The sequence below is a fragment of the Mobula birostris genome, chromosome 21, assembly GCF_030028105.1.
Source record: "Mobula birostris isolate sMobBir1 chromosome 21, sMobBir1.hap1, whole genome shotgun sequence".
In the NCBI taxonomy this organism is placed as follows: Eukaryota; Metazoa; Chordata; class Chondrichthyes; order Myliobatiformes; family Myliobatidae; genus Mobula; species Mobula birostris.
Window position 1 is genome coordinate 30883227 of NC_092390.1, and position 25600 is coordinate 30908826.

The 25600-nt window shown below is 39.0% G+C and overlaps 1 protein-coding gene across 1 annotated transcript in view; it reads left to right on the plus strand.

Moving 5' to 3' along the window:
* The window catches only part of pcdh15b (protocadherin-related 15b), a 780285-nt gene that overhangs the window by 633733 nt on the left and 120952 nt on the right, over nt 1-25600 (plus strand). The window contains exons 23-24 of the mRNA XM_072239829.1: nt 19259-19368; nt 23543-23683. Coding sequence (XP_072095930.1) covers nt 19259-19368; nt 23543-23683 — 251 coding nt within the window. The remainder of the gene's footprint in view (nt 1-19258; nt 19369-23542; nt 23684-25600) is intronic.

Here is a 25600-nt window from a genome sequence, read left to right on the forward strand (position 1 = left end):
TGTCAGAAGTTAGTGAGCCTACATTTGCAATTTTTGTATCCAGTTCTGATCATTGAGCCTCAAGAATGATGTTGGAAAGAATTGAGAAAATATTTACAAGGTTGATGCTAGGACTGTAGGGGCCTGAATGACTGGATAACCTGGGGGCTTGTTCTCCTAGACCATAGGAAGCTGAAGAGTGACCTTTAGGGGGTATATAAAATCATGAGGGATTTAGAGAAGGTAAATGTCACAGTCTTTTTCCCCATTGTAGGGGAGATTTAGTGGGGTAACTTCTTCACACAGAGGGTATTGTGGATATAGAATGAGGTGTCAGTAGAAGCAGAACATTTAACCACATTTAGATAAGTATACGGATAGGGAAGGTTCAGATGGATATGGGCCAAACGCAGGTAAATAATGGGACTGCTTAAGTAGGCATGTTGTTTGGTGTCAAGCCAAAGAGCCTATTTCTGTGCATTATACCAATGGCTCTATAAAGAAACACACCATTTGTTGGAAATTTGACGTAACAACAGAAACTGTTGCATATACTCAGCATATTAGGCAGCATCCATGGAGATGGATGAAAAGAGTTAATATAATAGAGGTGTACAAAATGATAAGAGGCACAGATCAAGACGACAGCCAGAAACTATTGCCCAGTTTGGAAATCACTAATATGAGAAGGCATAATTTTAACGTGATTGGAGGAAAGTATGGTGAGATGCCGGAGTTAATTTTTTTTTACACAAAAAGTGGTGGGTGCATGGGATGCCCTGCCAGGAGGAAAGGAGACCTCATTCTTTGAAAAAGGAGGATATCTCTGATGTCCTGGAGAGGAAAGTGTTATTCTGGGAACAGATGCTGCAGAGGCAAAGGAACTGAGAAAATGGAATGGCATTCTTACAGGAGACATAGTGGGTTTCCCTTCCTCCACCATTGATGCTGCTCTCAGCTGCATCTGCTCCATTTCCCAAATATCTGCCCTCACCCCCATCTTTCCTTTGGCATAATAGGGATAGAGTTCCTTTTGTCCACACCTGCCATCCCATGAACCTCTACATCCAGCACATCATTCTCTGCAACCTCTGAGATCGTCAATGGAACCCAACCACAAAACACATCTTTACATGCATCCCTCCCCAATTATCTGCTTTCTGCAGGGATCGCTTCCTTCATGACTTGCTTGTCCATTCACCTTTCCCCATTATCCCTGCAAGCAGAAGGAGAACTGCACCTGCCCATTCAACTCCTCCTTCACCTCAATTCAAGATCCCAAACACTTCTTCCAGGTAAGGCAACACTTCACCTGCGAATCTACTGGTGACGTCTATTGTAACCAGTGCTCCCAATGCGGCCTCCTCTATATTGATGAGACCCAACAGATTGTGGGACCACTTTGTCGAGCACCTTCTCTCCATCTGTAAAAAGTAGGCTTTCCCGATGGTCAATCATTTTAATTTCAATCCCCATTCCCATTCCAGCGTGTCGGTCCATAGCCTTCTCTACTACCATAGTGAGTCAACTCTCAGGTTGGAGGAGCAACACCTTGTATTCCAAATGGATAGTCTCTAATTGGATGGCAAGAACAGTATTTTCTCCAACTTCCAGTAATTTTTCCTGTCTGCTTCTATCCCCACTCTGGGCCATCTTTTACCTCTTCTGTTTTCCTCATCTGCCTATCAGATACCTTCATCTCCAGTGCTTTACCTTTTCCACCCATCACCTCCCAGTTTCTTAGTTCATCTACCTTCCTTACCCACCTGGCTTTACCTATCACCTCCTTCCCCTCCCCCCACTTTCTCATTCTGGCTTCTTCTCCCTTCTTTTCCAATCTTAATGAAGGAACTCAGCCCGAAACATCGACTGTTCATTCATTTTTGTAGATGCCGCCTGGCCTGCTGGGTTCCTGTAGCATTTTATAAGAGTTGGGACATGCCTGGTGAAAAGATGGGACGCCTTTCAATAAACTTTGTTGAAACATTGTAAGAAGCCAAAAAATGGGAAGGCAGATAGGAGTGTGGTAGAGAATTGGCGGCGGCTGGTAAGATAGAGTCATCCTCACAGAGGTTCTTCTGCAAAGTATTACTCAATGTGCATGTGTTTATCTTCCCCAGAGCAGATCATGTGGTGAGCCCTAAAATCATCAAACTAAATTGCTGGAAGTGTAAGTTAATCACTCTTTGAGTTCTGGATGGTGGGAAGTGAAGAGATAAAAGGACAAGTGTTGGCATCTCTTGTATTTGCATGCTAAGGTGCTGCAAGAAAAGGGCTCGGATTGGTGCGAATGGAAGAACGAGCCAGTCAGTTGTAGAGAGAATGATCCCTTTAGAATGCTGAAAGTGGGAGGGAAATGTGTGTAGTCATAATGTCATATTGAAGGTTATGGAAATTATGGAATTTCCATTGAATGTAGTGCCTTTTCTTCTTTTCATTATTTGACAAAGCTACCATCTATTGCCCAATCTTAATTCCCCTTGATATGAATGGTTTACTTTGTCATTTTACAGAATATTTAAGAGCCAACTACATTGATGGATATGGAGTCATGTTTAGGCCAGACCACATAAGAATGACAGACTTCTCCCTCTGAAGGATATCAGTGAACCAAGTGGAATCTTATAGCAAACCGATGGCTTTATATCTGTCATTATTAATGTCTTGATTTATTTTTAAATTCCAATTTTATTAATTGAGTGTAATTCCACAACCCCTATAGTAGAAATTGAATCCCCGTCTCACGTTTATTAGTCAAAACTTGGTTGTTGAATTAAGAGCCAAACCTGCTTGCATCATCACTCTGGCATGAAACAGGTCCCCTGACTTCACTGTTATAGATTTTAACCAATATTAGCTTGAACAGGATCTCCTCTAAGGATTTCAATGGTACAATGATCAATTTAATATCAAAGTATATAGACAGTATACAACCAGTACTCTTCACAGACATCCATGAAATTTGATTAGATTGATATTTCACTGACTGTCAGAGTGCTGATCTGCATTAAAAAACTTGCTTTTCATTTTGGTTTTGTTTCATAGGTTTTTTCTTCTCCACGAAAACTAGAGGTGATCTTGTAAATTTTTCAGTGTTTGGGTATGGGTGGAGTGTGTAATGTTCACACATTCTAACTTTTCTCTCATCCTGTTTTGTGAAGAAGTCAACTCTAAGTTGGATGCTGTAGCTGTCTGTTAAATGTTCTTCAAAGTCAAATCTCACTGGGCTTCATTTGACTACGTTGACATTTTGTGCTCACCCCAGTTGCTCTGTTCATTTTAGTATATACGTGGCATATCTCCTATCTAACGTTACTGTGTTTGACGCCGAAGGCAAATTGCACACATCAAATGTAATTCTTTGAATATCTTCACTTCTGATGTTTCTGTATATGGGAAATCTAAAATGTAATTGTTCACCTTCACTGACAGATTCAACACTGCACATATTATAATTCTCTGCAGCTCTCTCTCTCTCTCTCTCTCTCTCTATGTGTCTGTGTAGAATTGCTTGCATCCTTTCATGTTAGCAGGAATAAAGGTGCTCAAGTTAACCAAACATTTGTAAAGCATGCTGACTACTCCATTTCCTAGTAGTCAACTATAAATTATTACCTATAATCTGCCAAAGTTCACATTATGTTTTACTCTTTAGAGGTGTTGTCATCATAGCATTGTATCACATCAATCATGAAATTCTGGGCATCAGCTCAACTGTAATGAAATCACTCCCCCTCGAGCTCTGGAATATGGAATGATGCAAAATTTGTTGTCAAAATAAGAGCAAAGCTAATGACCCTACTTCATATATTTTTGGGTAGTGCAGGCTAATGCCACCTGTAATATTTACAAGTATTTCCATTGTCTTGGTAACTTAGAAGAGCCGTCACAGTTGAATAAATAAAGAGCAGAAACTAACAGTTTTCTGAGTGCAGTGGTAGAAGTGAATCTTTGTCATATGCTGGTAAACGGATGAGAAAAATGCAACAGGAAAACATCTTGCGTGCATATATTGTGGATTCTGGTTAATTAGGACACTTCGGGACCAGCGCATTTTGATCCAATTAAGCGCCTGTCTCAGTTAGCCAAAGTTTCATGAAAGTAGTTGAAAAGCTAAAAAAAAAAGCTAATTTTAACTGAGTAATAAATTATGTAATTAAATGAAATACAGAACAAATTAGAACACTACTAATACTACCACAGTACCATAAAACTGTCTAATATTTATTGAAGGAGGAATTCATCCAGTGTACACTGCCATGTTCTTTTAATTGACTGTAAATGGACAAAATTAGTGCAGATAATAGACTGTATTCATACAATGTTGAATAGTTTTTGTTCTTTAAGAGTTGTCCCAAATAAGCAGCTGCCCTGACTAACCAATAGCTCCATTCACCAAATGCACTGTATTTGAAATAACTGATACAGTCTGTGAAACTGGAAACTGGGTATGCAGCCTCCCTAATTGTGAGCACTCTGATATGCAAAAAATCTGCAAAGCACCTGCTGCCAGTCCTTTGCTAGAATAGATCTCATATGGTCACCAAGGCAAGTACAACCATAATCCAGGGTAACTCACCCATATTCTTTTTGCATCTTATAAACTGACAGCAAAATATTGACATAATTCCTTTATCAGGGTTGAATGCCTTCTAGATTAAGAGCACTTTTGAAAGCTGTGCATGATTGCTGTGGGATTCTGTGGTGGGACTTGTTAAAAGAACTGTAAGGATGTTGAGGCTGAACTTACTCATGATTGGATGTTAAATAATCGCCCAGGATGGACAAAAAAAATTCAGAAGAATTAGTGGTAACATTGTTCATCTGTAATTAACCGCACCTTATATCGAATATACTTATACGGTGATTTTATAGTCTACTTTATGTGGTTTTTCATAAATGTACTCTGGCTTGTCTCTTCTTTGAGAGGCTGCCAACCATGTGCCACCAATCCCAGTTGCAAGCTTCCATGCTATGCTGGTGAGTGTTAATGGTTGGATATGTTCGACACTTCTCTCAAGTCCCAGAGCATACCACTGCCTGTCTTAAAACCAGTGGAGATTTGCTGCTTGTTTGACAGTCCACATGACTGAGCAGGGCACTTATCCAATATTAAAGAATGAGAAGATTGGGTATAGAGTTAAGTAGAAAATGCTTCAGTCCAATATATTTTGAAAATTACCATATTTTATGTAAGAAGCAATTATATTCATTGTCGCTCCTGCCTCCTGCCTACATGAAGCCCGATCCTGGAACCAGCCGATGACTCGCTAACCTGGGGGGTGGGGGTGGAAGGTGTCACCTGCATTCATCCTCGCTGGTCCACGAGCGCAACATCTGACCACATCCACGCCACTGGTATATGAACACGAAACAGAGATCCCTCTGTTGAAGCAGTAAGTAGACGTGTTCCTGTTTCAATACTGGGGCAGCCCCTGTGAAATTCCTATTCTGAGCTGCTTGCATTGTAGAAAGTAAATAATGGTTTGAGAAGTGGGAAGAATGTGAGGTGAGGTGAGAGAAATGGGCAAAAATTCAATTTTACATCAAACTTTAAAACAAAATTCCAAAACTTTTGAGCAATGACTTGCCAGCAGTAACTGTCAGAAATACAGCTGAAGTTAGAAGTTTCTCACAGAATATGTATTTTTAAATAGTTTGAAGTAAAATTCAATTATTCAAAGTTCAAAGTAAGTTTATTATCAAAGTATATATATATGTCACCATATATAACCCTGAGATTCATTTTCATGTGAGCATCCAAGTAAATCCAAGACACACGATAGAATCAAAGAAAGACCATGCCCGACAGGATAGACAAACAACCAATGTGCAAAGGACGACAAACTGCAAATATTAACAAGAAAACAAAATGCTCAATTCTCTCGAGGCTAGTTATTCCCTACCTTTTAACTAACACAGGAGTATTTTAACAACCATTACAAACAAACGCCGTTGAAAACTAAATTCTCCTGGGCATAGGAATGTGAGAATTCTCACCATGCTTAGATCCCCTCCAGTTCGCCTACCAGCCCCGACTAGGAGTTGAGGATGCCATTATCTACCTGCTGAACCGTGTCTACACCCACCTGGACAAGCCAGCGAGCACTGTGAGGGTCATGTTTTTTGACTTCTCCGGTGCGTTCAACACCATCTGCCCTGCTCTGCTGGGGGAGAAGCTGACAGCGATGCAGGTGGATGCTTTCCTGGTGTCATGGATTCTTGATTACCTGACTGGCAGACCACAGTACGTGTGCTTGCAACACTGTGTGTCCGACAGAGTGATCAGCAGCACTGGGGCTCCACAGGGGACTGTCTTGTCTCCCTTTCTCTTCACCATTTACACCTCGAACTTCAACTACTGCGCAGAGTATTGTCATCTTCAGAAGTTTTCTGATGACTCTGCCATAGTTGGATGCATCAGCAAGGGAGATGAGGCTGAGAACAGGGCTACGGTAGGAAACTTTGTCACATGGTGTGAGCAGAATTATCTGCAGCTTAATGTGAAAAAGACTAAGGAACTGGTGGTAGACCTGAGGAGAGCTAAGGTGCCAGCGACCCCTGTTTCCATCCAGGGTGTTAGTGTGGACATGGTGGAGGATTACAAATACCTGGGGATACGAATTGACAATAAACTGGACTGGTCAAAGAATACTGAGGCTGTCTACAAGAAGGGTCAGAGCCGTCTCTATTTCCTGAGGAGACTGAGGTCCATTAACATCTGCCGGACGATGCTGAGGATGTTCTACGAGTCCGTGGTGGCCACTGCGATCATGTTTGCTGTTATGTGCTGTTGCTGTTGGGTAGCATTCACCAACAGAATCAACAAACTCATTCGTAAGGCCAGTGATGTTGTGGGGATGGAACTGGACTCTCTGACGGTGATGTCTGAAAAGAGGATGCTGTCCAAGTTGCATGCCATCTTGGTCAATGTCTCCCACCCACTACATAATGTACTGGTTGGGCACAGGAGTACATTCAGCCAGAGAATCATTCCACTGAGATGCAGCACAGAGCGTCATAGGAAGTCATTCCTGCCTGTGGCCATCAAACTTTACAACTCCTCCCTTGGAGGGTCAGACACCCTGAGCCAATAGGCTGGTCCTGGACTTATTTCCTGGCATAATTTACATATTACTATTTAACTATTTATGGTTTTATTACTATTTAATTATTTATGGTGCAACTGTAACGAAAACCAATTTCCCCTGGGATCAATAAAGTATGACTATGACTATGACATATCATAACCAGCCTCAGAAAGGTTAAGATTTGGGTAACTTTAGGAGTGATCAGGTGAATTGTACTTGATTTGACCAGTTACCTGGATTTACTAGCTATGGCTTCTGCTGCCAAGAAATATCTTTTGGATGCAGAAAGCCAAATCATCTATCATCTAATAGGAGATAGAGAAGGGTCTGAGCAGTAAGTAGACTGTTAACCTTTACCCTACAATACCCCAATAGCTTCTGATAGCTCATTCCTGTTTTGATCACATATTGGGCATGATTATATTTACGAAAGTATGCATAGGTATTACATACTGAACCAGAAGGGAAATGTTGATAAATTTAGCATAATGTTCTCTGTATTTCCATCAGCAACCAGTAATTAATTTAGTAAAAATAATATCCTTTTTTCTTTGCTAATGATTTTGGTCTACATTCAGCTGTGTCTCTCTAATTCCAATCCCCCATGGTGCGGTATCTCTTGTTCTCATCTGTGTCCTGTGACGAGTAATAGAAATCTTGCTCCTCATTCAAAGGCAAAGCGGTTAAATTTTCCTAGATTGTTTTACAGATGATGTGAACTGTGTTGCACATCTCAATTTGGAGAGATTGAAAATATTACCCAAAGAAAATCACTGTAATAATCATCAGAAATAATTGCATTAGAATTTGTTGTGTCACGATTTCGTAATGTACCAGCAGCAAGAGATGACAAATTGAGTCCGGTTTTAATATTAAAACCACTATATTTATTTACATCTACTCAAAAATATAGAAAATTAAATAAACTACTTTCTTAAACAGAAGTTAACAGAGGTTTGCGTCTATAGCTCTCAAACAGTCAAACTTAAAACCCGTTCTTAACAAATCTTACTCAAGCACAGTCTTTAAGTGGCAGTTCAGAGAGTCCCAGTAATTCACGAAATATGTGAGAGAAGCGACGCCCACAGTAAACGAAACTATGGACTCTCAGGTAAACGAAACTGTGGACACGTAACAGTTGTAGATAAAATTTCATGTTAATTTCAGAGCTGCTGTTAATGATGTACTGGCTTGAAATGGTGTAACAGGTTAAAACCCGCAACAGATTCACAACTATAAGCATGAGCTCTGATGGTTATTACAAGGTCCCTTCTGTTCTGTCACTGAAAAAAGTGGCTTGTTTTTGGACCCTCCAGTAAGCTTCAAAAGTTCCCATGAGACAAACCATGGCAGAAAACCAAGAAGCATCTAAATTTTACCCCAAGTTTTCTTTGTCCTTCCTCTCCAACCCCAGACAGGGAGTCTCTAGCCACAAACCCTGGGCTGCAAATTGACAATGGTGCTAATCCAGGGCTATCATTACAGTAAAAGAGAAATATAAGGGTCTTGTATTTATAAATGCATTTATTCTACACAATTGCCTTTGGAACTGCTCAAGTGTGGCAAATTACCTCACAGATCCATAGTTTTTTCCCTTTTAAGAAAAAGGTCCTACCAAGAACAGCTATCCTATTTTCTTCAAATAGTTTTGGTTGCCATTAAAATTTGGGATCCAAATGGAATTAATCTGTTCCAAAAAGAGATTAAAAGCTAAAAAAACAGAAGCCTTTCTTAGAATGTGAACTATATCGGATCAATTGTGAGAATGTGGCAAGTGTACATGCAGTCGATTGATTGCACGGTGAATTAATTAGGCCTCCTACATACTGCCAAGGGCTCTCTCTTTTCACACGGTCTTTTGAGTGTATAACTTTTCGTCTCAATGGGCTCAGTTCATACCTCCTGCACTATAAGTTGCTCAGAGTATACAGTGGCTGACATGACTCAGTAAGAAGACTCAATTCTGCTGCTTCATGGATGTTCTCGCTCCACGCAATGGTTCTTTAAAAAGCCAATTGGTCTTTATGGTCCATGAATTGAATACCAAATGTAAATTCAACAATTCTGTGGATAGTTCTGGGAATCCATTGTAAATGCTATGAAAAAGTATTCAAAGGTAGAGAGGACTCAGTGCAAAATTACACTTTGGAGAAATTGAAAATATTATCAAAGGAAAATCACTATAATAACATCAGAAATAATTGCATTTGGACCAGTTGAAGATAAATTTCCTGTTAAGTCCAGAACGCCTGTCAATGATGGACTGGCCTGAAATAATATAACTTGGTTATAGAAACAATTTCCAAGCAACAAAAAAAAATCATTGAAGATTTGCTGCGCTAACTCAAGGAGATATTGTTGCCATCAAGCACAAGCGGGGAAACTGATTCCTTTTGATTAAACAAGGAAAGTTTGAGGGGCTTTTAATCTAGGTTTTCAAGATCATGAAATATATTTAGAAGATAGATATTTCATTCTCTCCAATCAGCTGCAAATTGATAATGGTGCTGATTTAGGAAAATTACTTGATTAAGAGGGATATAATAATGTTTTATTCAAATGAGAGGATATCTGGCACCGGGGGATTTATCGTGTCTTAGAAATTTGTTGATGCTGCACTGATTTTATAGCCTTAGTATGCATGAAAAAGAAAATGTCATTGTAAATATGAAGTTAACCAATCACTGCAGAGGTAAAGGCTCAGTATTAGTGTCGAGGGCATATGCCTGGTGCAGGTATTGTGTCCTTTCCACACACAAACAGCAAGATAAACATCTGTTTGAAATCCCCTTTGCACAATTGATTGTTTGAATATAGCTGTGGAGGGCTTGTAGCTTTAAAGATAACAGGCAGCCTGTTTGGTTCTTAAAGACTCTGCAAAATAAAAGCAAATTAATAATTTCTGACCTCATGGAGATTGCTACTTTCTCCAAAGACTTCCTTCCATTTCAGTCAACTGTTTTCCCTCCCAACTGCCTTATCAATAATGCAATAACCCCCAGTAACTAACCTGAAGATCAATGATGAGGAGTGGGACAGCTTGGGACCACCATGCTTCCTCCAGTTACATAGCTGCAGTATGCCCAAGTTTAAGTTTTTTGTCAACCTCTTGTACATATATACAAACAAACCACGGTACACCCGCAAAATATATTGCACATAGCATATAAAATAAAATATTACCACAAATAAGTTAATAACGTGCATGCAGTGCACAGCACAGGTAAAGAGTAAACAGCTCGCTGTCCTGGTGATGAGACCTCAGTGGTGGCATGGTCTTCATTAGTCCAATAGCCTGAGGGTAGAGGCTGTTACCCAGTCTGGCAGTCCTAGTCCTGATGCTTCCGTATCTCTTTCCTAATGGTAGTGGGTCAATGAGATTGTGGGATGGGTGGTAGAGATCCTCAACAATGCTTTGGGCCATTTGTGTCAACGCTGTCAGTAAATGTCAAAGTAGGGATGGGAAGGGACCCCGGTGATCACTTTGACCGTTTTTACTATCCTGTTAGGGACTTATGGTCTGATGTTTGTACAGTAGCTTCAACGCTACACAATGATGCAGCCAGACATGACCCTCCTGATGGTGCTCCTGTAGAAAGTTTTTCTAATGGGTGGGGTAACTGTGCACGCCTCACTCTCCCCAGGCTGATCAACTCAAGGTCTTAGTTGATCATATCTGGTTTCTGATTTTGTGAAACCTCTTGGTTCAGGACTGTAGTGATGCTGAAAGGGACTTTAAAATGGCATTTACATTATTTTTAACATAACAAGATCTTTTCCTGGTACATACATGGAACACACTGCCAGAGATAGTAGCTGAAATAGGTACAATAACAATATTTAAGAGACATTTGGAAAAGAATATGGTTAGGAAAGAAGGGATATGGGCCAAGCAGAGACAAATGGGACTAGCTCAGTTGGGCCTCTTGATTAGGGTTGCCAACTTACTCACTCCCAAATAAGGGACAAAAGTAGCAGTCAGAAACGGGACACTTGTGTTTACCCCGAGAAAGACTACCATGACCATGAAGCCTTGCACTGGCACCTGTGTACGCATGTGTGATGTGCCGATTTTATTTCTACAAACTGGTTTTGGCTTAATCTTCCCGATTCTGTTAAAGTGAAACTACACTGTACATACATTATTTCTACTTTATATAGGCTGTGTATTTATCATATCATTCCTACTTTTACTATATGTTAGTGTTATTTTACGTTTTATGTGTTATTTGGTATGATTTGGTAGGTTATTTTTTGCGTCTGGGAATGCTCAAAAATTTTTCCCATATAAGTTAATGGTAATTGCTTCTTCGCTTTACGCCATTTCAGCACGAAAAGTTTCATCGGAACGCTCTACCTCAGTGGGGGAAATACGGGACAAGGGCGGACCCGTATGGGACAAGCCAATTTAGCCCAATATACGGGATGTCCCGGCTAATACGGGACAGTTAGCAACCCTATTCTTGATTGGCATGGACGAATGAGGCATGCATGTTGTATCACTTTATGACTCATTTGGAATAATATAATCAGATGCATCAAGTGCCCACCTGGGCAAGCAAGATCCTTCTGGGAAACACAAGAGACGACAGATACTGGAATCTGGAGTTTAAAAAAAAAACAAACTACTGGAGAAACTCATTGTGTTCGGCAAAATCTGTGGAGGGAACTGCACAGTCAATATCTGTGGATATGCCTGCCCATTTTCAATCTCAGTAAAGGAAGAGTCCATTTTCATTCATGTATTGCTGAAATAAACAATACCATGCAATAAAATCTCTGGGCCCTGTTTTTTTTTTGCCCAAGAGTGAATTTAATCATATTGTGCCCAGCACTTGAAAGCAGTTGGAAATTCTGAACTTGAATGTCATATACTGGCTTGAGAAAAAGACATTTGATTGAGAGAGCCGCCTTTTGAGGTGTGAATCATTTTTGTACTTAACTGAAATGCCAGTATAAATTGTAAAGGGCAGCCGGAGTGCGGCATAACATGAAAGAGATAAAGACTGCATGAAATGGGTAATGATCACTAGAAATACTTATGAAAAATTTACCAGGCCAGCTTTTCTAATCACAAGCCATAAAGCACAGAATGATAAAAAAAATACTGTTCATTTACTTTTTCTCTGAGCTCGCAGACTATTATTTCCCAGGATTAAAATATTGAAAGATCTCCATATGGTTGCTTGCTATGAATAATTAACCACATACACCCTGTCAAAGCTAGCATAAGTAAGCAAGTCTGTCATATTTCTGGGAAGTGTTGGACTATAAAATGTTAACCTAGTTATTCTCTCCGTTCCTACTGGGTCATTTGCCATATCTTCTTAGCATTTTCTTTTCTTTATCAGGTTTTTATCTTGCACTTAATTTTTTGTAGTTTTCTAGGAGCTGATATTGTTTGATAAGGTTGGACTCCATGCACAGTAGAAAGCTATCCATTCAGAATATCTATTGGAGTTAAAATTTGTTATTTGAAATAACGATTGTCTGTGTGTACAACAATAATTTTTTATATATTTTTAGGATTATCTTGTATTTCCAAGACTGCCTTTAGTTATACAGTTTTGAATGGAGTACTGTGGTTACTCATTCACAGTACAAGACATTCTGTAGCTCTCTATATGTGGCATTCATAAGGGGTATGGTCTCCTTCAGGTTTTGAATTCAATAGCATGGATTATTCCCAGAAATGCATACAGCTGATATTTTAGTAATTTATTCCAATACAATCATCATATTATTTGGAAAATAAAAATATAACAAAGTCACAAGTAACTTTCCCAATTTAAAGTATTTAAGTGTAGTTACATAGAAATAGGCTTTTGTAGTTTATTTTCTGAATTTTAGCAAAATATAATTTGTGATTTTAACCACAGATACATGATTTACATATATATGGCTTGAAGGCTCCATATATTTTCCTGTCAGAAATTTCTGCAATCTGGAAATAAACTGCCATTATTAGCTATAAAACTGCTGTTTTTATAATGTGGCTTCCTCCCATAACTATTTTATACTCAACTGTTTTATTGACATCTCCTTGCTTTTATTACTTCTATCCCATAAAGTATGGTTGAATGTCAAAATAATCACACCATATGAAAATGTAACTTGGGTTCTAAAACTCAGTGGCCCAACGGCCTGGATTTTGCAGTCACTGGTTGTGTGCCTTTGCTCACTGTTGACCTACCAAAAACAAAAATGTGCTTGCCTCATGTATATGTATCAGCAGGAAGTGGCCACGAGAAGCCTGCTCAAGTAACCATAACAAGGCTCTCCGTAGTATCATGGCCTTTTGTGACATAAATATTGTACTGCGAGTCAGTGAGAGGTGAAAATGAGATTGGGGAGGGGAGGGATTTTTGGTCGGTGAGTTTATTGGAGAACAAGGTCCACCCAAAAGGTATTGGAAAATGTAAACGCATACATTATATTTTCTATGTATTACAGTATTTACTCAACAGTATTTCAGTATTTACTCAAATGCACACATTGTATTTTCTATATTTACTATGTAACCACTGCTAGCTGAATAGAGGGTATTCACTATGTAGCCATGACTTTTGACCTAATCACTATTAATTCGTGAAGAGAACTAGAATGAAACCAAGGAGAAAGATAACGGTGGCGAGTAAGGTAATGAAATATGTGGCAGTATGTCAAAACAAGACTAATTAAGAAATAACTGTGGTTAGGGACGAGAGGACACCTGGTCTAAAATGTAAACTAGGACATAATTAAGTTGGGGAATAAAACAATAGTGGAAAGTCGAGAGCGGATATATTGATGATATGTAATCACAGGCCGATTGGATATGATAATGTAGCTAAGATAGGAAATTGCTATAAAAAATGTTGTATGTTGTATACAAGCCTCGATGGGCAGTCAGCTACTAGCTTTCTGATTGTCAAATTAGATTTGCAAATTAAAGTTTAAAACGTCTTGGCGAGTTTTCTGCGTCTCCTTGTCGTTTGTGAGAAACGAGAAACCACGACAAAGGCAGCTGAAAAGAACAGAAGGCAAGGCACAACTTAACAGATTCAGAAATATTCAAAAGCTATTAAACTTTTCCAAATCACTTACAGGACTTCAAAGTGTTCATATAAGTTCCAATTATTGAAAAATATAGTTAAAGTTACATTGAATCCTTACAACCATTTATCTCCATTGAAATAATCGTGAAGCTGCACAATGTTGCAATCTTTTGGAGTGCCTTTGGCAAAACTATCCTGAATATCCAGCAGGAACTTTCTGTCATCCCTCTTCCAGAAGCTTCAGTCAGAATCAGTTATCAACTCTGTTTAGCTTTTCAAAATATTGGGTGGCATAGTGGCACAGTTGGTAGCGTCGCTGTCTCAAGCACTAGAGACAGGGGTTCAATCATGATCTTGGATACCATCTGTGTGAAGTTTGCACACTCTCCCAATGACTCCACTGGGTTTTTTTTTTACAGGAGCTTTGGTTACAGACCTGTGGGTTGATACGTTAATTGGCCACTGTATGTAGGTGAGGTATAGAATCTAGGAGTAGTTACTGAGCATGCTGGGGAACAAAAAACTGAATTAATGTAGGATCAGTATAAATAGGTGCCTGATTACATAGACCTTATGGGTCAGAGGGTCTATTTATATGCTGCCTCCCTCTATAACATCAATTTCATTTGGCAAATTTGCAGTACATCCAATTTATATTTGGATTGACCAGCAGAAGTGTGTTGGTTTTTTTAATGGAGCCTCTCATTTAACTGGCAAGAGGGATCTCCATTAAGGCTGATGCTATATGATACTTGTATCATCTTTCCCTTTGGTGACAAATCATCTACAGTTTTCCCCGATAATTAATGTTGCTTCTTCTCATAATGTTATATTACTTTCTGTACCTTCAAATTAACTCTTAAACTGCTGCTAAATTTTGTCTTTGATGTATTAAAATATTTCATCAACAAATTTGTATTCTTTGGTAATTTTAACTGGGCTGTACTTTGAATAAGATTGTGCCTTACTGGCTGATTTATGAAATAGGAATTGTTCTTAGCATCAGTGGACTCCAGACAACTTTGCTGAGCCTATCAATTCTTTCAATTAAAATTTTAATTAAACAGGCAGAAATGCCAATAAATACAGTTATCCAAGTTTTACTCCAAGGACTTAAGATATCACTCGGCAGAAAAGCTTTTTGTTCTCTGTTTTAGCAGTTCCTCCATGGTTTAGTCAGTGAGTGATGAGGTTTCTTTGAAGCTAAATATTTACTGATATTTTTATTGTGCTATGCAGGGGCACATTGAACTGCATTAAAGGAGGAAGAATTAAATTCTCAACAATTGGTAATTTCCAACTCTTTTGAAAGTGCAGAGACAGAATGAAGCTTCTGCCTTCCTGGTGTTCAAATATGTAGAACACTTTTTAATAGCTGCCCAATGACAGTCGATTACAAAGGTCCCGAAATCTCTTGGAACACCTAGCTAGCAGCTCCACTGAACTCTCAGCCAACAGAGTAGCTTAACGACAAAAAGTTTGTGACAACCCAATCAATTATGTATCTAAAATGTATTGTTGAAAGATTGTACAAATCACCTTGGTACAGTAGAACACTATCTGTCACTTTCTGAGGGAAAGAAAGCGATCAAAGTTGGATATGGTGCATGAAAAGAGGAATTAGTTGCTGTTAGGAAAGGTATTTTAAAAGTACTGGTTGAAACAAAGCTGGAGTTGCTATTAGTTCTAGAAAAACATATTTGGAGAATATTCCCCTAACACTTTAAAGCAGGGCTATTTTTATAGGTGGGATGTTATTTTGTAGCCACATTTCTAACTTTCCAAGTGAATATTACTGCAAACATTTCAAAATAATTCTATTAAACCAATTGTATTTTGCAGCAAAGTTCTTAGTTTATGACTATTTTCAAGGACAAGGATGATTTTTCTTTTAAGCTGGTACTATTATACCTTATAAGTAAATTTTGGACTTTTGTTCCACTGTGACAATTGTTATTTAACAGCTAGAATTTGAATTAAGCCATTAGAATTGCCAATACGTTGAGTTGTATTTCAGTCCTAAGAATCTCAGCAGGCAAAAGCAGGCACTCTCTGGCTCAGTGGGCGATTGAATGGGGAATTTGAGAGTGAGTGGACTGGAAAACAGCAAATGTGAATCCATTGATGAAGAAGGGAGGGAAAAAAAAGACAGGGAACTGAAGTTCAAGTCAGTCAAGTTTATTGTTACATACACAAGGTGTATCTACGGTATATGTATTATATACACATACAGTAGGTGAAATAAAAAAACTTCTTTGCAATAGCACATAAGCACATAGCATCATATAAGTTAACATTCACAAAAACCATAAAGTAAACATAAATAAATCACTGTTTTATTTTTATAAGGAAAAAGACATTTAGAAAGAAAAAGACCATTTTTGTGCAAAATGATCAAAATGTCATAGTGTTGCCTAACACAAGAAAGTCTGCAGATGCTGGTGATCCAAAGCAACGCATACAAAATGCTGAAAGAACTCAGCAGGCCAGGTAGCATCAGGTCCTAAAGAAGGATCTCGGCCCAAAATGTCAACTGTTTATTCTATTCCCTTCCATAGATGCTGCCTGGCCTGCTGAGTTCCACCAGCATTTTGTGTGTAATAGTGTTGCTAATCTCTGGTGATTAGAGTTATGCTAGTTAGTTCAAGAACCAAGTGGTTGAATGAAAGTTGCTGGTCTTGGATTGGATGGTGTAGGACTTCAGGCTTCTGTACTTCCTGTTTTACTTCTAGTATTGGTGAGAATAAATAAAGAAGAAACATTTAACCATTTATGAAAAATTAATATAATCAAACCACATCAATACGGCTTCATGTAAGTCAAGTCATATCTGACAAACTTGCTTGAATTCTTTGGGGATGTAACAAGGATTGTTGATAGACATGGTGTTTTTTAGTTTCCAAAACGCAAGTGACAATGTGCCACATAGAGGCACAAGTTATGAATTCATGATATTGGAGGAAGTGTGTTTTCATGGATTGAAAACTGGGTATCACAGAGGAAACAAAGAGTTGTAATAAATGGTTCTCTTTTGTGATGGAAGGATGTGACTAGTGGGGTCAGTTCTTGGCCCTCAGTTATTTACTACTTATATTAATGACCTAGGAGGAGGCAAAATATAAGGTTTCCAAGACTGCCAAGAAAGTGGATTACAATGAGGACATCATGACTCTGTAACATGATATAAAGGGGCATTGTAGGGCAGAGGTCAGAATGGTTTCATGAGTGAGTGACTCTTGATTGAGGGAGCATAGTAATAAAATAAGGGGCATTTAAAACTGAGAGTACATAGAAATTTCTTCTCAGAAAGGGTAGTGGATTTTTTGAATTTTCTACTTCAAAGAGTTGTGAAGCCTAAATCTTTGAAAGTATTTATAGCAGAAGTAGAATAATTCAGGATTTCTGGAAGATTGGGGGATGTAAATCAAGCATGGAGGAGGGATTGAGGCTTGGATTGGGTCAGTCAGGGTCAATCTGGAATGGCAGAGCAGGCTTGAGTGGCCAGGTGACCTAGCCCTGTTATCTTTCCCCAGGTCATATAGAGAAATGTAACTTTTCACTTCCATCAGACATTAAATATAAGTGTTGGCAAATTTTCTCCCCATTCTGCATTCCCACTGATCTTCTCAAATCGGATCAGACACCAAATTAAATGCCAATACTCCACGCACATCTTTCCTCTACACAAAAGTTGGGGGTTTTGTGGATAGTCTAGAGGGTCTTCAGTGGTTACAGCAGGACATCAATAGGATGTAGAAATGGGCTGAGAAGTGGCAGATGGAGTTCAACCCAGTTAAGTGTGAAGTGGTACATTTCGGTAGGTCAAATTTGAAGACAGAATATAATATTAACGGTAAAATTCTTGGCAGTGTGGAAGATCAGCGAGATCTTGGGGTACATGTCCATAGGACAGTCAAAGCTGCTGCGCAGGTTGACAGTGTTATTAAGAAGGCATATGGTGTGTTGGCCTTAATCAACCGTGGAATTAAGTTCAAGGCTGTGAAGTAATGTTACAGCTATATAAGACCTTAGTTAGACCCCACTTGGAGTTCTGGTCAGCTCATTACGGGAAGGATGTGGATACTATAAAGAGTAGAGAGGAGATTTACAAGGATGTTACCTGGATTGGAGAGCATGCCTTATGAGAATAGGTTGAGTGAACTTGGACTTTTCTCCATGGAGCAACAGAGGAAGAGAGGTGACCTGATAAAGGCGTATAAGATGATGAGAGGCATTGATCGTGTAGATAGCCTGATGCTTTTTCCCAGGGCTGAAATGGCTAACACAAGGGGACATAGTTTTAAAGTGCTGGGAAGTAGGTACAAGGGGGATGTCAGAGGTAAGTTTTTCACATAGGGAGTGGCGGGTGTGTGGAATGCACTGCCAGCAAAGATGGTAGTAGCAAATACAATAGGGTCTTTTAAGTGACTGTTAAGTATATGGAGCTTAGAAAATAGAGGGCTATATGGTAGAGAAATTCTAAGCAGATTCTAGAGTAGGTTACATGGTCGGCACAACACTCTGGGCTGAAGGGCCTGTAATGTACTATAGATTTTCTATTTTTCTTTGTTAGAAGCACAATAAACATCCTGTCTCCAGGTCTCTTTTACTCTTGTTGATGGTTGAAATGGAGCCGTTGGCATCCAGGTATTGACATTGCAATGTCCAGTTCTTTGTCATGTGCTATCTGTACCTCTCTACAAGTTCAAAAGACTGGACCTGATTGTTCACTCTGCCACTGGAATCCGTACTGGACAGATATTGTAGGAGTATCACCAAGGTTACTTTTAAGTGGGAGAACCAGGGCTTGCTCTTTCCGGTCCTGTGACTGGATAGTAAAGAAATAACCCTTTTCAAGGAATTTCCATCTTTCAACAAAAAAAAGCTGCCGACCTCGAACTGCCTGTGAAGACAAGTGAAGTTTCTCTTTATCTTCATTGATGTGCAGGTTTCTTTGCAGAATTCAAGCCAAAAGATTAACGAATGCAATTTATCAGCCACTTCTGATAAAAGACCTACTGAGCACACCTACCAACGTTTGTAATATTTAGTAATAAATGTAACAAACTTCAGCAGTAAAATGTTCTTGGTGTGACTTCTATTGACTTGTTGCAGCAATGCTCAACGTTGAACATTTTTCTTCTCTTTCAGACCTCCACCTGTAAGTGAAAGAGCTCCAGTAGGAACCGTGGTTGAAACTGTAATAGCAGCTGCTATCAATCAAACTGTAGTGTATTCAATTATAGCAGGAAATGATGCTGGTAAGAGCTTTCTGAGATGGATAATATTGTAACGTTGGTGAATTTGAATATTTTTATTTTATTCTTGTCTGCTGTGAGGTTATTGAACCTCAGACCAGGCCATGTAATGGTTAATTTGGTATTGCAAACATAAAAATTCAGCCAACTGCAATATTAAAATTCTTTTTCAATCAAAAGTTCAAAGTAATTTCAAAGTTAAAGTAAACTTATTATCAAAGTATGTACATGGCTAATACAAGGGGCGATAATCTTAAGGTGTTCGGATAAAAATGTAGGGGAGATGTCAGAAGTAAGTTCTTTACACAGAGAATAGTGGGTGCATGGATTGCTCTGCCAGAGTGGTGGTAGAGGCAGATACATTAGGGACATTTAAGATAAGCACATGGTTGATAGAACAATGGAGAGTTATGTTGGAGGGAAGGGTTAGATTGATCTTAGAGTAGGTCAAAAGGTCGGCACATCATGGGCCGAAGGGCCTGTACTGTGTTGTAATGTTCTATATTATCATGTATTATCTTGAGATTGAAATTTTTTCAAGCATTTACAGAAATAAAAAATACAATAGAATTTTACAAAACAAAACTTTTCATAAAGTTTTGAAAAAGGGGTGGGAAGTTCAAGGGGGATACGAGAGGAATGTTTTTTACTCAGAGAGTGGTTGGTGTATGGAATGCACTGCCTGAGTCAGTGGTGGAGGCAGATATACTAGTGAAATTGAAGAGGCTGCTGGACACATATATGGAGGAATTTAAGGTGGGGGATTATATGGGAGGCAGGGTTTGAGGGTCGGCACAACAATGTGGGCTGAAGGGCCTGTACTGTGCTGTACTATTCTATTCTATTCTATAAACAGACAGACTGATAAACACCATGTGCAAAAGAAGACAAAAAATGCAAATAAAAATAATATTGAGAGCATAAGTTGCAAACAGTCCTTGAACATGAGTCTGTAGGTCATAGAACCAACTGGTTTACTGTTCCTGAACCTGATGGTGTAGAAAATAAGACTTCAGTACCTCCTGTCCAATGGTAGTAGCAAGAAGAAGGCATGACCTAGCTTGTGGGGTCTTTGATGATGAATGCTGCTTTCTTGTGGTAGCGCATCATGGAAATGTGCTCAATGGTGAAGAGGACCTTACCTGTGTTGGACAGTGCTGAGTCCGTCAATTTATGTAACTTTTCTGTTCCTAAGCATTGGTGCTTCCATATCAAGCCATGATGCAACCATTTACAGTAGGGTACTCTCTAATGTGCATCGATAGAAGTTTGGCAAAGTCACTGACTTTATCAAAAATATGTTGTCATGAAAATTCATTAAAGTTCAATATGGTGGCTATATATTGCACTCCATTTCTGGAAATCTGCTCCTTTGAATTTCACATGAAAAGCATAATGAACAAACACATCTAGTTGAACATGCAGTACTGCTGACTGAGGAAGAATGTTTTATATTTGCATTTGTATAATGTGGAATATATGGTCTGATCTGATTTGCTACATTCTCTATAATTTGCTTGTCATCAACAAAACTGTTAGCAGTTCATGTGTCGCTTTGTCCTCAGGATAGGTGACACGCACAACACGCTGGAGGAACTCAGCAGGTCAGGCAGCATCTGTGGAAACGATCAGTCGATGTTTCGGGCCGGAACCCTTCGACAGGCCTGTCACCACCCTGCTTCCCCTCCCCCACCCCTTTATCTTTCCCCTTACTGGTTTTTCACCTGGAACCTACCAACCTTCTCCTTTCCACCCTCTCCCACCTTCTTTATAGGGTCTCTGCCCCTTCCCTCTACAGTCCTGACGAAGGGTTCCGGCCCGAAACGTCGACTGATCGTTTCCACGGATGCTGCCTGACCTGCTGAGTTCCTCCAGCGTGTTGTGAGTGTTGCTTTGATCCCAGCATCTGCAGATTATTTTGTCCTCAGGATAGGTGCTTCCCTGACTCCACTTTTGATGCTGTTCTGAAAAGATTTCAAATTCATGGAGAATATCCTGTGATCTGCATCGTAACCGCAAACTTTGTTTCAGTCATTGAAGTTTTAATAAGCAAGCAGAGGTGTTATCTGAAAATGCAGACCACATAAATGCCCCAAAATTCCAGGTTTATTTCGTTGTATTGTTTAAATGTCTGTTCTCAACTTTCATTCCTGTGGACACGCATTTAGAGTTAATTATATTGCATAACCTTCCCTTATCAGGTCCAGCTTGAGCACAGCAGCATTAAAAGTGCATTTGATTTAAAGCTTGTGTTCCATCCCTTCTATTGCTACTCGAAGAATGGCACATAAAACAAATCAAACAAAACAGCTTCAATAATTAAATAGGCAATGTGAACTTGGTGCAAGATCCTGGAGCACTATATCTGGAACTGAATTAGCTCTTGTATCTAGGTCATAATGGAGTACGCCTACATCTTATTTTGTTTGCTGAATTAATTTTGTTTTTGCCATCATGTATCTGACACTTTTCCATTTTTACTGATATAGATAAATATCTTCACAAGATTAATGACCACATCCACTGATTATTCTTACTCTTTTATGGCCTACCCTAATCTTTTCCTCCTACAGTTAATGCGATGGAAGCTTAGTTTCAAAAGAGATGTGTGAAAGTGAATTACAATCAAAGCAGGGAGTGAGAATTCCTACCAATAAGCACTGCTAATAACCGTTGATCTGTTTCTGTGTGATATTTCCCATTTAGCAATAAAACGTTATTAAGAGTTTAGGATTACTACTCATTAGTTTTATTGAAATAGTGTGTCACAAATTTTTGACTTTATAATCATCTTCTGCAAAATTTATTAAATATTAATTTTAATGAATAAAATTTTGGTTGGGTTATGTAATAGATTAGCAAACCATCCAGCAAATCATTAGTGGGCATCGAAGGCAAAAATTATTGCTAATTCTTTGCTAAACACCTTCTTATTGTGAAGATTAATAAGATTAAGAACTATGCTGTAAAATAATCTGAAACTAAGATTTATTAGTCAGAATTAAGATCAAAATAACATAATCTAGAGTTAAAATTAAAGAACAGTTTTATAGCCCACCTGACCGAAGCAGGAAATAGCTGGGACCAACGAGGGGCGAATGCAGCAAATTGGTTGAAAACTAAAAGCATGCAGATGTTGGAAATCTGAAATAAAAGCAGTGAATGCTGGCTCAGCATCCTGAGTAAATTGGTTGATTAAACTTTCAGGCAGGGAGTATTGACGATTTCTGAGAATCCACGATGGGAAAGAGAAAGTTCATCATGAATCCTACCCCTGATTAGTTCCTTACAACCCCTGGAATTTTTGAACAAGTTCATGTAGGACAGTAATGGCATCAGCCAAGCCAAATTGGCTGCATCAATTGCCTCACAGAAAAACAGAAAATAGAAGCAGGAGTAGCAAGAAGAGTATTCCTGCTCTATCCTCATTATTCCTCGATGTCATTTGTATATGCTTAAATAAATTCAACAACTTGGCCTCTATAGCCACCTCTGGTGGCGAATCCCACTCGCTGAGTAAAGATATTTCTGTTCACCTCAGTCCTATATCTTTTGCTCTGAAACTGGGACCAGCCCCTTCTTCTAACGTAAATGAGGGGAAACTTTCTCCCTGCCCATCAGGTCTGTCAGAAGTTCAGAAGTTCAGAAGTTTCATAAGATCCTCCATTATTCTTCTAATCTTTAGTGAATCCAATCCTAGTCAACCCAGTTTGTGGTTTGGAGACTAGAACATGGGTTACAGTCTCACAGTTAGGGATAGGCTGTGCATGACTGGGATGAGGGGAAACGTCTCCATGTAGAAGATGGTGAACCTGCGGTATTCCTTACAACAGAGGTCTGAAAACACCTGGTCCCTGAAAAATCTTAAAATGAGAACTGCCAGGCAGACTTGATTGGTTAAATTGCCTACTTTCTCTTGTTTCTGTTGATCCCAGGCAAAGGGTGACAGGGAAATACAGCCCAAAAGCAGCCCTTTAGCCCATTGAGTCTGTACAGGCAATCAAGCACCCGTTTTTACATGAAATCTTACTCTACCCAATTTTGTGAGAGATGAATAAATAAAAATGCAAGTTATACCTTGTCAAATCCTTCTCTGATGAGTTTCTCATTGTAAATAAATCAAATTAGTGTAATCTTGCTATGTTTTTGTTAATACATTTGACATTTGTGGTTTCAGGAGTGTTTAAAATCAACAATCGCACAGGAGTCATCACAACAAATAAAACATTGGATTATGAATCCATAAAAGACTACGAAATCAGAATCCAGGCAGATTCATTGCTGCTCTTTAGATCAAACCTCAGGGTTCCTTCAAGAAGTAAGTTAATTTTATTATCTTTTTGTCATTGATTCCAATTTAAATCATAAAAAGTTAATCATTAAGATGATGGCACAAAAACAATGAAATGTTTTCAAGTGTTTTTGAGGGATGTTCAGGTAGGTTACTTTTCTGTTTGATGTGTGGTTGAAGAAACAACCCATGTTAAATATGTCCTATAGTTACTTCAGCTGCTTCTCAAAGCAGGAAGTGCAAACTCAAGCTAACTAAGCCACTTTCCTCTCGACTTGAAGCATTCTTAAATTCCCACTCATCCCAAAACTTGATCGTTTGAGCGATGGTGCAGGCTGTATCAGGGCACAATGTTTTCAGAGAAGGTGCCTCCCAAACTGAGATTCTGCCACTCCCTGTATATGAGAAAAGTTGAGCTCCTGCTCCATCACAAGTGGCAGGTGGTTATTTTTGTTCCTTCCTGACATTAGCAGATCATGCATATGCATTCAGAGTTTCCTGGTAGCTTCTTAGAAGGCCAACTGGCATCAAAGAGACATGAATGACTACATGTTGGAATCTAGAGCAAAAATCAAACTGCTAGAGGAACTCTAATTGGCTGAGTTCCTCAAGCAGTTTGCTTTCTGCACCAGTTAGCACCAGCATGTGCTCTAATTCAGTAACTTGAAAAATCCCCATCGTTAGTGTGACCAATAGTAATTGTAAGTGGCCTTTAAATCCTGTTTTCTTTTCAAACTATTCCATTTTTCATTTCTTCCACAATCCAAGGTGCAGACGGAAATAGGTCCAAATGTGTGGAAATACACATGTGGAACAAGGTTGCAGACACTTGAGACTGCCTACCTCAGACAGCTGGTGAATCATCATTAGAACATCACTTTCCATTTTTTCAGCAACGTCTGCATATTTGAGAGAATTATATAAAAGCAAAGAAGCAAACAGTGGGGAGGCATCGGTAAATTAATAATTGAAGAAGGTCAACTTTTTGTTGTAATCTTTCATAGAGCCTCAGGGGCTAAACTGTGGCACACACTATGGTATCATTTTAGCACACTGTTAAACATTGAGCTACAGACCTCTAGTGTTCCGAACATCTAACACCTTTTATTGAAAGCAATTGAAAAGATCAGCTTCCCTTAAATCAAAATCAGTATAACAGCTCATCAAAACTGTCGTTGCCTAGAAATTCATCACAGGTGCTACATAATAGAGAATTATTTAAAACTAGATTTCAGATACGTATTGCTTAGGTCCCAGAATGGCAAATTGCTTCCAGGATCTGCTTGCACATGGCAAGTTTACCATTACTGGCATCTGAGCACACACAGTAGCTTCTATCCTCATCCAAGGCATGTTTGAACAGAACTTCAGTTGAGCATCTATGTTCCACAAGTAAGGTGAGCCACCCATGTGTACAAATGATGGCCTGCAGGTAGATTTCCTTTATATCAAACAGCTACCCGTCCATGCAAGTATCCTTGAGACCACTTACCCAATCCCATTACCCTGGCCTGCACACACTGAACACAACTCCCAGACTCCCCCAAGTGGTTGATTGCAGTAGTGAATGGAGGAAAGGCCAGTGTTCACATACGTATACTTGGCTGTTTTATTTTATTGCAGACAACCCTTTGAGCTTTGCATTCAGTAAACTACAGACCATGCATGATATGCGATTTTTCGCCAACTCACACTCTCCCCCATAAAACAGAGCACTGTTTAAATATGGCTTTTCCAGTGACCAATTTCTGGGCAATTTAAATTGAAATTACATTGAACCTTTTCAATGAATCAAGTTTTTGGCTGCCATCTGGCCTTTTAAGTTCTGAATGTGCTTTTATAAATAACGTCCGTTTTTTGTGTGATTGCTATACGTCTATATTTTGTACTTAACAAATTTTTGTTTCACTTACTTAGCTCACTCTTTTTTAATATGGAAGATTT